This window comes from Eubalaena glacialis, chromosome 18 (genome assembly GCF_028564815.1).
Source record: "Eubalaena glacialis isolate mEubGla1 chromosome 18, mEubGla1.1.hap2.+ XY, whole genome shotgun sequence".
Classification (NCBI taxonomy): domain Eukaryota; kingdom Metazoa; phylum Chordata; class Mammalia; order Artiodactyla; family Balaenidae; genus Eubalaena; species Eubalaena glacialis.
Genome location: NC_083733.1, coordinates 61,258,988 through 61,272,820, shown reverse-complemented (window position 1 = coordinate 61,272,820; position 13,833 = coordinate 61,258,988). Strand labels below are relative to the sequence as shown.

Genomic DNA, 13,833 nt, shown 5'->3' with positions numbered 1-13,833 from the left:
CCTTCTAGCCTTTCCCACCTTCCGTATTTACAGAAACTAACTAACTCCCTTTTCTGGCAATAAAAAAGTCCAAGTCTCATCATCCACAATATATTTGCCTATTTGCTCAATCCTAGAATAAATAGTAAATAGTTTCAGAATTGCTAACCCACACCACTGTAAAAAACAAACCAACTTACTAGACTTCATATTTGTTTACAGTTCTTTTTTCAATCTGCGGGTATACAGTCAAAATTCTGTATTCAAGAGCTACATGGGGACTTCCCTGGTGGCGCAGTGGTTAAGAATCTGCCTGCCAATGCAGGGGACATGAGTTCGAGCCCTGGTCCAGGAAAATCACACATGCCGCAGAGCAACTAAGCCCTTGTGCCACAACTCCTGAGCCTGTGCTCTAGAGCCCGCAAGCCACAACTACTGAGCCCTCATGCCACAACTACTGAAGCCCGCGCGCCTAGAGCCTGTGCTCCGCAACAAGAGAAGCCACCACAATTAGAAGCACACACACCGCAACAAAGAGTAGCCCCCGCTCGCCACATCTAGAGAAAGACCGCACGCAGCAACGAAGACCCAACACAGCCGAAAATAAATAAATAAAAATAAATTTATTAATTAAAAAAAACACATTCAGTAATTAAAAAAAAAACAGCTACATGGGTTATCTCCTTCTTACCCCTGCATCAGTCATGCCCTCATCTGAAATACAGTACTTAACACATTTTTAAAAAACCCACACATGAGTAAATCAGGGCTTTGACACAGGACATGGGTTCCTTTTCTCCTTATGGCAGTGGTCTCCCTCTAATTGGCTGATCCTTCAGAAACCTGGGAGGTTTACAAAAATGCAGATTCCAGCCACTCCTAATTATTTTGATTCAGTAAATCTGAGCTAGAACCAGGGAATCTGTATTTTTCAAATGTTCCACGCGTGAGCCTGATATCCTCTTAGTTGGGAAACCACTGGCTGTAAGAATAAAAACCCAAAAAAAGCAAGGCCCTGATCTCATCTCTGATCGGCGCCCACCAAGCTCCAGCCTCGCCGTGCCATGGTCTCTGCACCGCTGGCCGCCTGCAAGCACTGCTTCTCTGCCGGCAACACTCTCACCTCCCTTTACCACCTGGCCAATACCTATTCTTTAAAATCCAGATCAGATGTCTCCTCCTCTCTGAAGACTTCCCAACTCCCCAAAGAGAGCCAGACCCTCAGTTCCCTGAGCTCCCATAACAGTTTGCTTTTGATGGTAGAATAATTCACACATATTGAAAAACAGACCAGCACAACACGACAGCTTTGTCAATAGCTCTCTGTTACAGCTCTCCTCACAAGAAGTAGAATTATTTGTGATTGAGTTTTGCATTGGCAAGGAGATGACTTCTTCTTCCCGTGACGATTCCCAGGCACGGGATCTGACACGTATCAGGTGCTCCAAAAATGGTCTAAGATTATTTTCAGCTTTAATTCTGTGGCTCAAACACGGACTAAGTACTTTTCCACGACTCATCAGAACAGACTGAGAAAGTTAAGATTGCCAAGGATTCTCTGTTAAGTAGTTCACATCTTGAGATGAAGCCCATTTCTTCCTTGCTCTGGACTAAACCTGTGTGTTATTATTCATGCTGGTAAGTGAATGCTGTTTCCATACTAGACCCGATATTTTTAGCACTCCTGTTATGATAAACTCACAGTAACCTCAAAAAGAACAAATCAAAGTCAACTTTTTGCCACAGGAAACCAGCTCACACTTAATGTTTTGCAACATGCCATGGGAGAATAATAAAAAGATGAGACCTTTGGCTCACAGATGGTGAGGCCGACTCTCAAGATGGTGGAAAAATGCAGCAGGAAGCGTTCGGTCTGGCCACCATCTTATTAAGTAAACTGGAAAAACACTCAACACCCAAACAAGGCAAACACATGCACATGGACAACACACGCACGTGGACGGCAGGGCAGCTGCTTCACAATTCAGTTGAATGGGGCAGAAAGAGCCATCTACGTGCGAGGGGCAGGCCAGGACCAAGGTGACACTGGGATCAAAAGCCTGACAAGTGCTCGGGGAAGCAGGCAGGAAAGAGGAGCCTGCAGGGACACCAGTGGGCAGGCTGCTCTCTCTCTAGGGTGAAGAAATGACCAGACAAGCAAACCAGTCACTCATGCAAAAGCTATTTATCGAGCACCCATTTATTTATCGAGCACCTACTAAGTGTTCCATTAGGCAATGGTGAAACAAAGGTATTCTCGTGTGTATCACAGCCAAGCACCCTGACTTCATGAGGAATTCCTAAGGCGTCATCAGGTATATTAGTCACATTCCCAGAAAGTCTCTTGGGAACAAATTTCAAGGACTGAGAAAAACTGAAAACAACCTACATTTGATGAGACTGGTCACAAATGATAGTACACTCAAAGAAATACATTTTGCAGCCAACAAGACAAATGAGGTCACTCTATATATGCTCCAAGATCTTTTCCAAAGCAAACATGAAAACTAGAGTACTGCCTAAAAAAGTTGATCATTCAAGTTGGATATTCCCCAAGGCCATCCCACAGCCCGAAGTTATTGGGTTGGCCAAAAGGTTCGTTTGGTTTTTTTCTGTAAGATGGCTCTAGTAGCACTTAGTCGTCTTTAACTTCATTAGAAACAATTTTGTTAGATTGTATGTGACAGCTGTCATATCAGCGTGCATTTTAAAAAAGACTTATCAAAATTGGTGAATTTTTGTGTAGCCATTTTAATACTGAAGATGGAAGAAAAAAGCAACATTTCTGGCATATTATGCTTTATTATTTCAAGAAAGGTAAAAACAGAACTGAAATGCAAAAAAAGATTTGTGCAGTGTGTGGAGAAGGTGCTGTGACTGATCGAACGTGTCAAAAGTGTTTTGCGAAGTTTTGTGCGAGAGATTTTCTCACTGGACGTTGCTCCAGAGTCGGGTAGACTAGGTGAAGTGGATAGAGATCAAATTGAGACATTAATTGAGAACAATCAATGTTGTACCACACAGGAGACAGCTAACATACTCAAAATATCCAAATCAAGCGTTGAAAATCATTTGCACCAGCTTAGTTATGTTAATCGCTTTTATGTTTGAGTTCCACATTAAGTTAAGCGAAAATAACCTTCTTGACCGTATTTCCGCACGCGATTCTCTACTTAAATGTAATGAAAACATTCCGTTTTTAAAACAAATTGTGATGGGTGATAAAAAGTGGATACTGTACGGGCTTCCCTGGTGGCGCAGTGGTTAAGAATCCTCCTGCCAATGCAGGGGACACAGGTTCGAGCTCTGGTCCGGGAAGATCCCACATGCCGCGGAGCAGCTAAGTAAGCTCTTGCGCCACAACTACTGAGCCTGCGCTCTAGAGCCCATTAGCCACAGATGCTGAGCCTGTGTGCCACAACTACTGAAGCCCACATGCCTAGAGCTCACGCTCCGCAACAGCAGAAGCCACTGCAATGAGAAGCACGTGCACTGCAACGAAGAGTAGCCCCCGCTCGCCGCAACTGGAGGAAGCCCGCGCGCAGCAACGAGGACCCAAAGCAGCCAAAAATAAATAAAATAAAATAAATTAATTAATAAAAAAAAAAAGTGGATACTGTACAATAATGTGGAATGGAAGAGATCGTGGGCCAAGCGAAATGAACCACCACCAACCACACCAAAGGTCTTCATCCAAAGAAGGTGATGTTGTGTATATGGTGGGATCGGAAGGGAGTCCTCTATTATGAGCTCCTTCCGGAACACCAAACGATTAATTCCAACAAGTACTGCTTCCAATTAGACCAATGAAAGCAGCACTCGACGAAAAGCATCCAGAATTAGTCAACAGAAAACGCATAATCTTCCATCAGGATAACACAAGACTGCATGTTTCTTTGATGACCAGGCAAAAACTGTTAACAGCTTGGCTGGGAAGCTCTAATTCATCCGCTGTATTCACCAGACATTGTGCCTTCTGATTTCCATTTATTTCGGTCTTTACAAAATTCTCTTAATGGAAAAAATTTCAATTTCCTGGAAGACTGTAAAAGGCACCTGGAACAGTTCTTTGCTCAAAAAGATAAAAAGTTTTGGGAAGATGGAATTATGAAGTTGCCTGAAAAATGGCAGAAGGCAGTGGAACAAAAGGGTGAATACATTGTTCAATAAAGTTCTTGGTGAAAATGAAAAATGTGTCTTTTACTTTTACTTAAAAACCAAAGGTACTTTTTGGCCAACCCAGTAGAATGTTACCAATGTTTGACTTGAATAACAAAATCAAGGCCACTTTTTAAATTATATCAATTTCAGGTAGGAGCTGGGACCTGCGCTCAACTCTGGTAGTGCCCAAAGCCCGTCTTTTTCCCTGACACAAGACTGCCCACTACTCTACTTGGACTACACTTCCACTGCTATGGCTGACCATCAAAACTGGCTGGGCAAAACTACAGTTAGACCTTAGGACAAACTGGAGGACATTTTGTTCAAATTCACGAAATAATTTCTAGAAATTTTAAAAAGAAATACACTTAAAATGAGTAAATTTTCTGGCATAAATCACACCTCAGTCAAGTTGTCAAAAGTACAAAAATTAAAAATACAGAAACACAAGACACAAGGAGGAATTTTTATTTTATTAGAGTCACTGACTACCTAGAATGAGAAGAGATTTTAGAAACAGGCAGGCTAACTTAGTCCTATCACCTTACAGGTGAGGAAACAAAAGCCTAGCGGCAAACTGACTTACCTGACCAAAGTCGCAAAGACAGTTGACGGCAAGTATATTTGGCAAAAGGCAACTTCACGCGTTGGAAGCTACTATGCTCTCCTAGATAACCAGTGAAGTCAAATTACAGGAGAATCTCACAGCTAGTTATATGAATGGCCCCACAGCAAATCAAAAGAAGTATTTCTGAATATAAGAATAAGGTGATACCATACACAAAAATAATCTCAAAATGGATTAGAGACCTAAATGTAAGACCGGACACTATAAAACTCTTAGAGGAAAACATAGGAAGAACACTCTTTGACATAAATCACAGCAAGATCTTTTTTGATCCACCTCCTAGAGTAATGGAAATAAAAACAACAATAAACAAATGGGACCTCATGAAACTTAAAAGCTTTTGCACAGCAAAGGAAACCATAAACAAGACGAAAAGACAACCCTCAGAATGGGAGAAAATATTTGCAAACGAATCAACGGACAAAAGATTAATCTCCAAAATATATAAACAGCTCATGCAGCTCAATATTAAAGAGACAAACAACCCAATCCAAAAATGGGCAGAAGACCTAAATAGACATTTCTCCAAAGAAGACATACAGATGGCCAAGAAGCACATGAAAAGCTGCTCAACATCACTAATTATTAGAGAAATGCAAATCAAAACTACAATGAGGTATCGCCTCACACCAGTTAGAATGGGCATCATCAGAAAATCTACAAACAACAAATGCTGGAGAGGGTGTGGAGAAAAGGGAGCCCTCTTGCACTGTTGGTGGGAATGTTAACTGATACTGCCACTATGGAGACCAGTATGGAGGTTCCTTAAAAAACAAAAAATAGAATTACCATATGATCCAGCAATCCCACTACTGGGCATATACCCAGAGAAAACCATAATTCAAAAAGACGCATGCACCCCAATGTTCATTGCAGCACTATTTACAATAGCCAGGTCATGGAAGCAACCTAAATGCCCATCGACAGACGAATGGATAAAGAAGTTGTGGTACATATATACAATGGACTATTACTCAGCCATAAGAAGGAACGAAACTGGGTCATTTGTTGAGACGTGGATGGATCTAGAGACCGTCATACAGAGTGAAGTAAGTCAGAAAGAGAAAAACAAATATCGTATATTAACGCATGTATGTGGAACCTAGAAAAATGGTACAGATGAACTGGTTTGCAGGGCAGAAATTGAGACACAGATGTAGAGAACAAACGTATGGACACCAAGGAGGGAAAGCCGCGGCGGGGTGGGGATGGTGGTGTGATGAATTGGGCGATTGGGATTGACATGTATACACTGATGTGTATAAAATTAATGACTAATAAGAACCTGCTGTATAAAAAAATAAATAAAATAAAATTCAAACATTAAAAAAAAAAAGAAGAAGGTGATATGCTCAGAAAGTCAGCTTAATACTTACAAGCTGAATTCTGGCAGAAGTCTAAGCTGCCGGCAGGACCCAGGGAAAGAGGTCACGAGAGCCATTTCCCTCTACTTCCAGAAGCTTAGTCCAGTCCCTAGTCAAAGGAGTTAATCAAATATACACCAAGAGAAAAACTCCCAGACCGCAAAGCAGGTCCTCATGCTCATTGCATTTGGAACACTCCTTATACTTCCAGTTGCAGCACCTCTGGAAACACACACAGAGCTCAGAACGACCCAAGAGGGCAAAAAAAATATCATCAGGAATATGCATATGACGCCACGCAAGAAAAGTTAGGACATGTCATCTGCTACAAAGAGAAAAGCCCAGGAAAGGCTATGTTGGATATCCAAAAAACTCAGGAAGAACACTGGGGATGGTGTAAAAAGAACTAGATCCTGGAAGAATCAGGAGACTTGGGTTTTAGACCTAGGCCTTGGGGAGTCACTTCCCTTCTAGGCCTCATTCTTATAAGGAGAGAGTTAGGTTAATTTGTATTTGTATGCCAAATCAGAGAGGGAACTGCAGGCAGTGCTGTTTAAAGGATCCCAAGGCTATGAGAAAAGTGGCCGGCCAATGATGAGGCCTTATTAGCCACGTCTGCCACAGGTGAGGGATGGAGGGGAGAGTGGGAAGCGCACAGCTGTCAGCCTTGGTCTAGATGGTATGATGTGTGGGGCTGCCTCCTTTTAAAATTCTCTATCACAGGGACACTTCCCTGGTGGTGCAGTGGTTAAGAATTCACCTGTCAACGCAAGGGACACGGGTTCGATCCCTGGTCCGGGAAGATCCCACATGCCGCGGAGCAACTAAGCCCGTGCGCCACAACTACTGAGCCTGTGCACCTAGAGCCTGTGCTCTGCAACGAGAGAAGCCACTGCAATGAGAAGCCTGTGCACCACAACGAAGAGTAGCCCCCACTCGCCACAACTAGAGAAAGCCCGTGCGTAGCAATGAAGACCCAACGCAGCCAAAAATAAATAAAATAAATAAATAAATTTATATATATATTTTAAAAAGTCTGCAAAAAATAAAAATAAAATAAAATTCTCTATTACAAAACTATACACATAAAAATGGTTAAGATGGTAAACTTTACGGTATGTGGTTTTTACCATAATAAAGAAATAGTCATAATTAATATGACTATTAATTATGAACACAGTTTTTTTTTTATTAATTTTTATTGGAGTATAGTTGCTTTATGAACATAGTTTCAATCACCAAATCCAAAGCCCTGGAACTTGAAACTAAAAAGATAATTAGTACCATTTAGAAAGAGAAGTAAACCATTGTAAAGCAATTATACTCCAATAAAAACGTTAAAAAAAAAATTTTAAATTTTTTTTTAAAAATTAAAAAAAAAGAAAAAAGAAGAGAGAAGTAAACATATGGAGTATATTATCCAACAAAGTGTCACAGGCAAAAAACTAAAATCCAATAGGATTGCTGCTATGATAATACTTACTCAAGTATGGCATTAAGGGTAAATTGAGGGACTTCCCTGGTGGCGCAGTGGTTAGGAATCCGCCTGCCAATGCAGGGAACACGGGTTTAAGCCCTCCTCTGAGAAGATCCCACATGCCACGGAGCAACTAAGCCCACGCGCCACAACTACCGAGCCTGCGCTCTAGAACCCGCGAGTCACAACTACTGAGCCCGCGTGCTGCAACTACTGAAGCCCGGGTGCCTAGAGCCCGTGCTCCGCAACAAGAGAAGTCACTGCAATGAGAAGCCCACGCACCGTAACGAAGAGCAGCCCCCGTTCACCGCAACTAGAGAAAGCCCGCGTGCAGCAACGAAGACCCAACGCAGCCAAAAAAATTTTTTTAAATAAATAAATTTTTTAAAAATGGGTACATTGAGTCAATCCTAAAATTCTACTACACAGTTGCGAAGTACCTCCCATCTCCAAGCACATAACTAGATTAGGTCTCTAGGACTTGCTGTGTGCTAAGCCCCTTGCGTGTGTGTCATGCAAGCCTCACAAAAGCCCTCTGAGGCAAGCGCTATTAACACCCCCATGGTCAGAGGGGAATCTGAGGGAGCCTCAGGGAATTTAAGTCTGTGGCTCAACATCACTCACCTAAGAAAATGACAGAGCCAGGACTGAAAGGCAGGTCTGTTTTGATTCCAGAGCACTAGTTCTGAACTGTGTACCACTGCCTGCCATCTGGGTCACAATATTAAAGCTCCTGCTTCTGCCTCACGACCTGTCTGCTCCCCAGCCCCTTGTAACTTCTGATAGTGATGGTCAGCAGAATCTATCTGGATTCAATAAACATTTTCCCCCACACTGTCTCCAGGCCATTAGTTTTGCCTCCCCATCTCAATGATGGGCTCCTGAGAGCAGGGGTGGCCACACGCCTGTGTCTTCATCAATCTATACCTTTTAAAACGCCTATAAGTGGGGGTACAGCAGCTACTTCATGTGAATGTGGTAAGGATCCAACGAGCTAATACCCACAGAGCACTGAGAATGGAGCCCGGATGCTTTCATTACCTGGTACCTCTCACAGTATTTAATTAATTAGACTTCAAAGACCTGGGCTGCTCTTTTGCCATCTGCATTCTGTGTCCTCAGGCAAAACATGAGCCTCTCTGGGACTCTGTCTCTTCATCCCAAGAAACCGAACTGGGGATAACTCCCACCTTGTCCACCTCATAAGGGAGCTGTGATGATGAGATGGACAAGAAAATACTCTGGAAACTGCAAAGGGTTAGATCAGGGTTTCTCAACCTCAGCACTATCGACACTGGCAGCCAGATAACTCTTTGTCATGGGGGGGGCTGTCCTGTGCCATGTGTCATAGGATATTAAACAACATCCCTGCCCTCTCCCCATCCCACCCCAGTCATAACAACCAAAAATGTCTCCAGACACTGCCAGTGTTCCCTGGAGGACAAGCTGCCCCTGGCTGAGAACCCCCAGGTTATGGTAAACTCAAATACTGGTTGACTCCTTTTATAAGCAGCAGTTAGAAACGCTCAGGCTATACCCCAAACCTTTCCAAATTAATAGCTGTTTACTGAGGGCTTTCTATGTGCCAACAGGGCGGGGGGCGGGGGCGGGGGGAAAGCTGGGAAGCACATCCCCAAAAGTACAAAAATGTCAAGGTGACTTCTTTTGCTTTTTTTCTGGTATTTTCTATAACAAATATGGATTATTTTTACACTAATTAACAAACCGATGTTATTTATACACTTACTTGGCTTACTGTGAGAACACGAGCAACCTTAATCTCTCTGTGCCTCAGTTTCCTTGTCTGTGAAGTAGGGATAGTAATAGTATCAACTCCCAATGGCTCTTGCTAGTAAGCACTTAATGTTTATGATTATTATTATAAAAATAATATTAAAAAATAAAAGCGCCAGGCACAAGAACACTGAGACGGCAGCCAATACGTAGCTAACGCTTCCCGAACACCAGCAGCGATGGTGAGAGTGGGGAAAAGACTTCAGGAGACGAAGATCGGTTTTAAGGCCCAGGAAGAACTCTGAAGAGGGAAAGCAGTGATGAAAAGAGCTTGATTCCTGGCACTGTTATCTCAGGCTCAACTTTAGAGGGCAGTTCACGTCAACAAATACTAAAAAAAGCAAAACTCGTTAAGAAACCAGAGCTCAGTGATAGGCCTCCTCTCCATTCACTCTGTTGTTCTACGTGGCCACTGAGAACCAGCTAAGGGGGAACTCCACGCACGGCAAACCTCAAGAAACCTTCTGGCCTCGGCAGCCACATTTGCAGAAATCAAAGCACAGATGGCTCGCTGGGAAGCTCTGCTTCCAGCCCTCACCTTGAAGGAGAAAGTAATCCGGAGTCGTGCGCTTGAGAGCTGCCTTTGCTCTATCACTGCTCCAGTCCACTTCCAGCGCTTCTTTGATGGAGCAGAAGACCACCTTCTGTTGAAAAAAGACAAAACTGCTTAGGGATAAAATATGTTGGCTTTAAATCACAAGGCAGTAACTCTTCACCATTTCTAGGAGAAATGTCATTCTATAAGGTTTACTGTTCATTAAAAGAAGCTGAGGCCCACTCAGATCCAATAAATGTTTATTGAGCACTTACTGTGTGTTCCTCTGGGCACTGGGGACACAGAAATCAATGATATGTACTCCCTGCACTGAAGAAAGACAGAGCAAAGCTAAAGACCTAGTTCCATTCTGGCTCTTTCTTGAACTCTGGTGGTATTTACGCCACGGAAATACCTTCATAAGTGACTAAGAATGTGTGTCTAAAGATATTCAATAAATTTTCTTTGTATTCGTAAACAGAAACAAACAACAATATCCATAAATAACAGCAAGAAAAACAAGCAAAGGGGATGGAATGAAACCTCCAGGCTGTGGAAATGGAAATGGCATTTGCAAAAGCTCTGTGGTAGGAGGAAATATGGTTGAAACCTATTAAGCTAAATCAAATTTTCTCAAAAAAATGCCATGAGACAGTTATATTTTTAAATATAAACAACTAAATATGAATGAGAAAATGGTTTTCCTTTCCCTTTCCTAAACAATTAAGTCCAAAAGCCATTTGCTGAGACTGAGGAAGGGCAGGGAAACAGTGTGTGTGTGGAGGGGCTGGGTGGCCTGGCTGGAGGGGACAGAGCAGGGCAGGGTAAGAAGGGCATCCCCAAAGGGCAGCAACAGGAGGCTGATTACATCCGAGGACTTGATGCAACAAGAAATTACATTGAGAATCTGGGGAGCCAGGTTTCTCACTGTCAGAGAAGAAGAGAATTAGAAATATGGAAAAGGAGAAAAGTAGAATGAAGCCTGTGGTGAGAGTTATTGGCATGAACTCGTTTTCTATATATATAGGCAGATAAAGAAATAAATGTAGATGCAAGTGTGTGTATGTGTACACATACAAATATTTACCTGCTGTGTCCACTGAGAAGGTCTAAAAGCAATGATACTCTGATAGCAATGAGCACATCTAACACCCAGATTTTGGTTTCTAATCACCACTAAGAGAAACATTTCTCCTTGGAGATATGACTGATTTCAAAACTGGGGCAGCAGGAACACAAGAAGAGCCTGAAACAAGGAAAGTCTTCAAAGAATGATGGGCCATGTCAAGAGGTAATAGGAGGGCTTCCCTGGTGGCGCAGTGGTTAGGAATCCGCCTGCCAATGCAGGGGACACGGGTTCGTACCCCGGTCCGGGAAGATCCCACATGCCGCGGAGCGGCTAGGCCCGTGAGCCACAACTACTGAGCCTGCGCGTCTGGAGCCTGTGCTCCGCAATGGGAGAGGCCGCGACAGTGAGAGGCCCGCGCACCGCGATGAAGAGTGGCCCCCGCTCGCCGCAACTGGAGAAAGCCCGTGCACAGAAACGAAGACCCAACACAGCCATAAATAAATAAATAAATAAATAAATAAATAAATAAATAAATAAATAAAGAGGTAATAGGAACCAGCTTAAAGAAGCTTCCACTGGTCAAATTTGAGGATAAATATACTAAAACAATTTGAGGATAAAAATAGATTATATTACTTTAAGTAAACTATAATCCATTAGTCCACAGACCTAAAATTAACTAATTAATAAAGTTTGATAGGAATGGGGTATTTACATATTTTCAAAATACCCCTCCACAGAATACCTATTAGTCACACAGGGAAAAAAACTGTTTTCAAAGGAGCAGTCTGGCAAACAATCTTACTCAAATGATCAAAGTTAACATTACCAGTAAAGGGGCATGTGAGAACCATGCACCAGACCACAGGATGCAATGAGAAGCATCCATGTCGTGATATTTTTGCCAAAGATGTGTAGCTAGAGTCTAATCACGAGGGAACATCAGTTGAACCTAAACTAAGGGACATTTTACAAAATAACTGGCTTGCAACCTTCAGGTGTCATGAAAATCTAGATGCACACATGATTCTGAACTGGATCCTTTTGCTGTTAAGGACATGATTGGAACAACTAGTAAAACCTGAATGGGGTCTGAGGATTAGATGGCAGCGACGTACCCATGTGTATTTCCTGATTTTGATGGTTGGTTTCTGATTAAGGAGAATGCCTTGTTTGAGAAAATACAGACTGAAATATTTGGGAGTAAGGTGGTAGCACCTTACTCTCAAATTTTTGTCAGTACTAGCTACTTTTACCAAGTTTAAGATGGTATATGTGTGTAAGTGTATAAATAATTTCAAACTTACAGAGCTGTGCGTCTTTCTTCCTGTCTTCTCTACACACACACACACACACACACACACACACACACACACATCGGATATTTTAAAAATAAAAGAGAAAAAAGACAACAAAGGTACAATTTAGCAGGCTAAGTGAACCAAGATCTATCAGCTACCAGGCAGCTTGCTGAAGATCATAACGGATTTGAAAGATGAAAGTTCAAATTGCTGGTGAAGATAAAACGGTCGTGGTTTTCAAGGTGGCTTTCTGCCTCCCCATAATCACTCCTTTGGGGTCTGGATCCATTGTAAAAGCTAGCATACAAGATGTTTGTATTGCCCTCAAACCTTTTGGTCAATGGGTCTGTTTGACCTTAACAGATAAGTCACGTAGTTAGCGGAGTGACATTTAGTGCCTGATACAGACTTGCCAGACCCTTCTTAGCAAGTCTTACAATGCAGATCAAGCCATCAGCAGTATGGTCTGGAAATGCCATCACAATAAGAAAACAGTCTTAACCAGGTTTCAGAAACAACCAAGACCTTAATTCAGAATTTTTGTAGTTTGTCTGGCAAAGACCAATGCTAAGAATCCACCGATTCGTTAGGCCATTATATGACAAATGAAGGGAAAAAAAGTTGTTTTTACAAGTCTTAGTCCCAGGCAGGCCCACCTCTAACACTTTCAGGGCCCGAGGGTAAGAGTACAAATGAAAACCCATGTCTACATATTTAGTTATAAATCACACTAATAAGTTATTAAGTATATTATATTCTCCTGCGTTGACAAATAAACCTTCTTCATAACCACTTGGAAGACCAGGTTCAAATTTGGAATTCTCACACTCCTTGGGAGTACTGTGCCAGAACGAGAGACCCTGGGAAGGCTGTACCCACACCCTTTCCTCGCTCTGGCTCTGACCCAAAATGCAAGGGGTTTTGCACTTAACTTTGCAAAAGGCTTTGCCCATCCTTCCCCCCCAAAACATCCACCCCTCAGGCCTAGGCATGCAGACATTGTGGCAAGGTCTGTACTCCAGAGGCAGATCAGGGAAGGAAGCCCACAAAAGCCCAGGAAGTAGCCTGGGGTTATCTGGGCAGGAGATTCCAGGGGTCCAGGTATCCAGAATGTTGTCTAGAACTGGAGGAAGGCTACAAGATCCAGGCAGATGCATCTCCTTCATCCCATGGGATCCTTACCCTGTGAGGGGAATAGCTGGAGGAAGGCCAGAGTGGGACCTTCTATAGCACCAGGGCCAAGGATAGAGGCCCTTTTCCCTCCTCAACTCTAAGGGCAGAATTAGACTCAGTTCTGCCACTAACTTGTGACCTTAGGCAAATGAATTAACCTCTCTTGGGCCTGTCTGTGGCTGTCAACTTTTAGAGAAGTTTCCTGGTATCTGAGGAGGAGGCCCCCTGTGGCCTTGTCTTTAATGTGTACCAGCCCTCCAGCCACAGGTGACAAAGCCAGGGGTGGACACATGACCCAAGCCAGACCCATCAGATTGTTTCTCCTGGGAATCGAGAGTATGAAAGTTGGAAA

The 13,833-nt window shown here is 42.8% G+C and overlaps 1 protein-coding gene across 1 annotated transcript in view; it reads right to left on the bottom strand.

The window, feature by feature from the left end:
* Positions 1 to 13,833, bottom strand: part of SAE1 (SUMO1 activating enzyme subunit 1) — a 70,952-nt gene that overhangs the window by 27,616 nt on the left and 29,503 nt on the right. Inside the window, exon 6 of the mRNA XM_061173451.1 lies at positions 9,942 to 10,047. Coding sequence (XP_061029434.1) covers positions 9,942 to 10,047 — 106 coding nt within the window. The remainder of the gene's footprint in view (positions 1 to 9,941; positions 10,048 to 13,833) is intronic.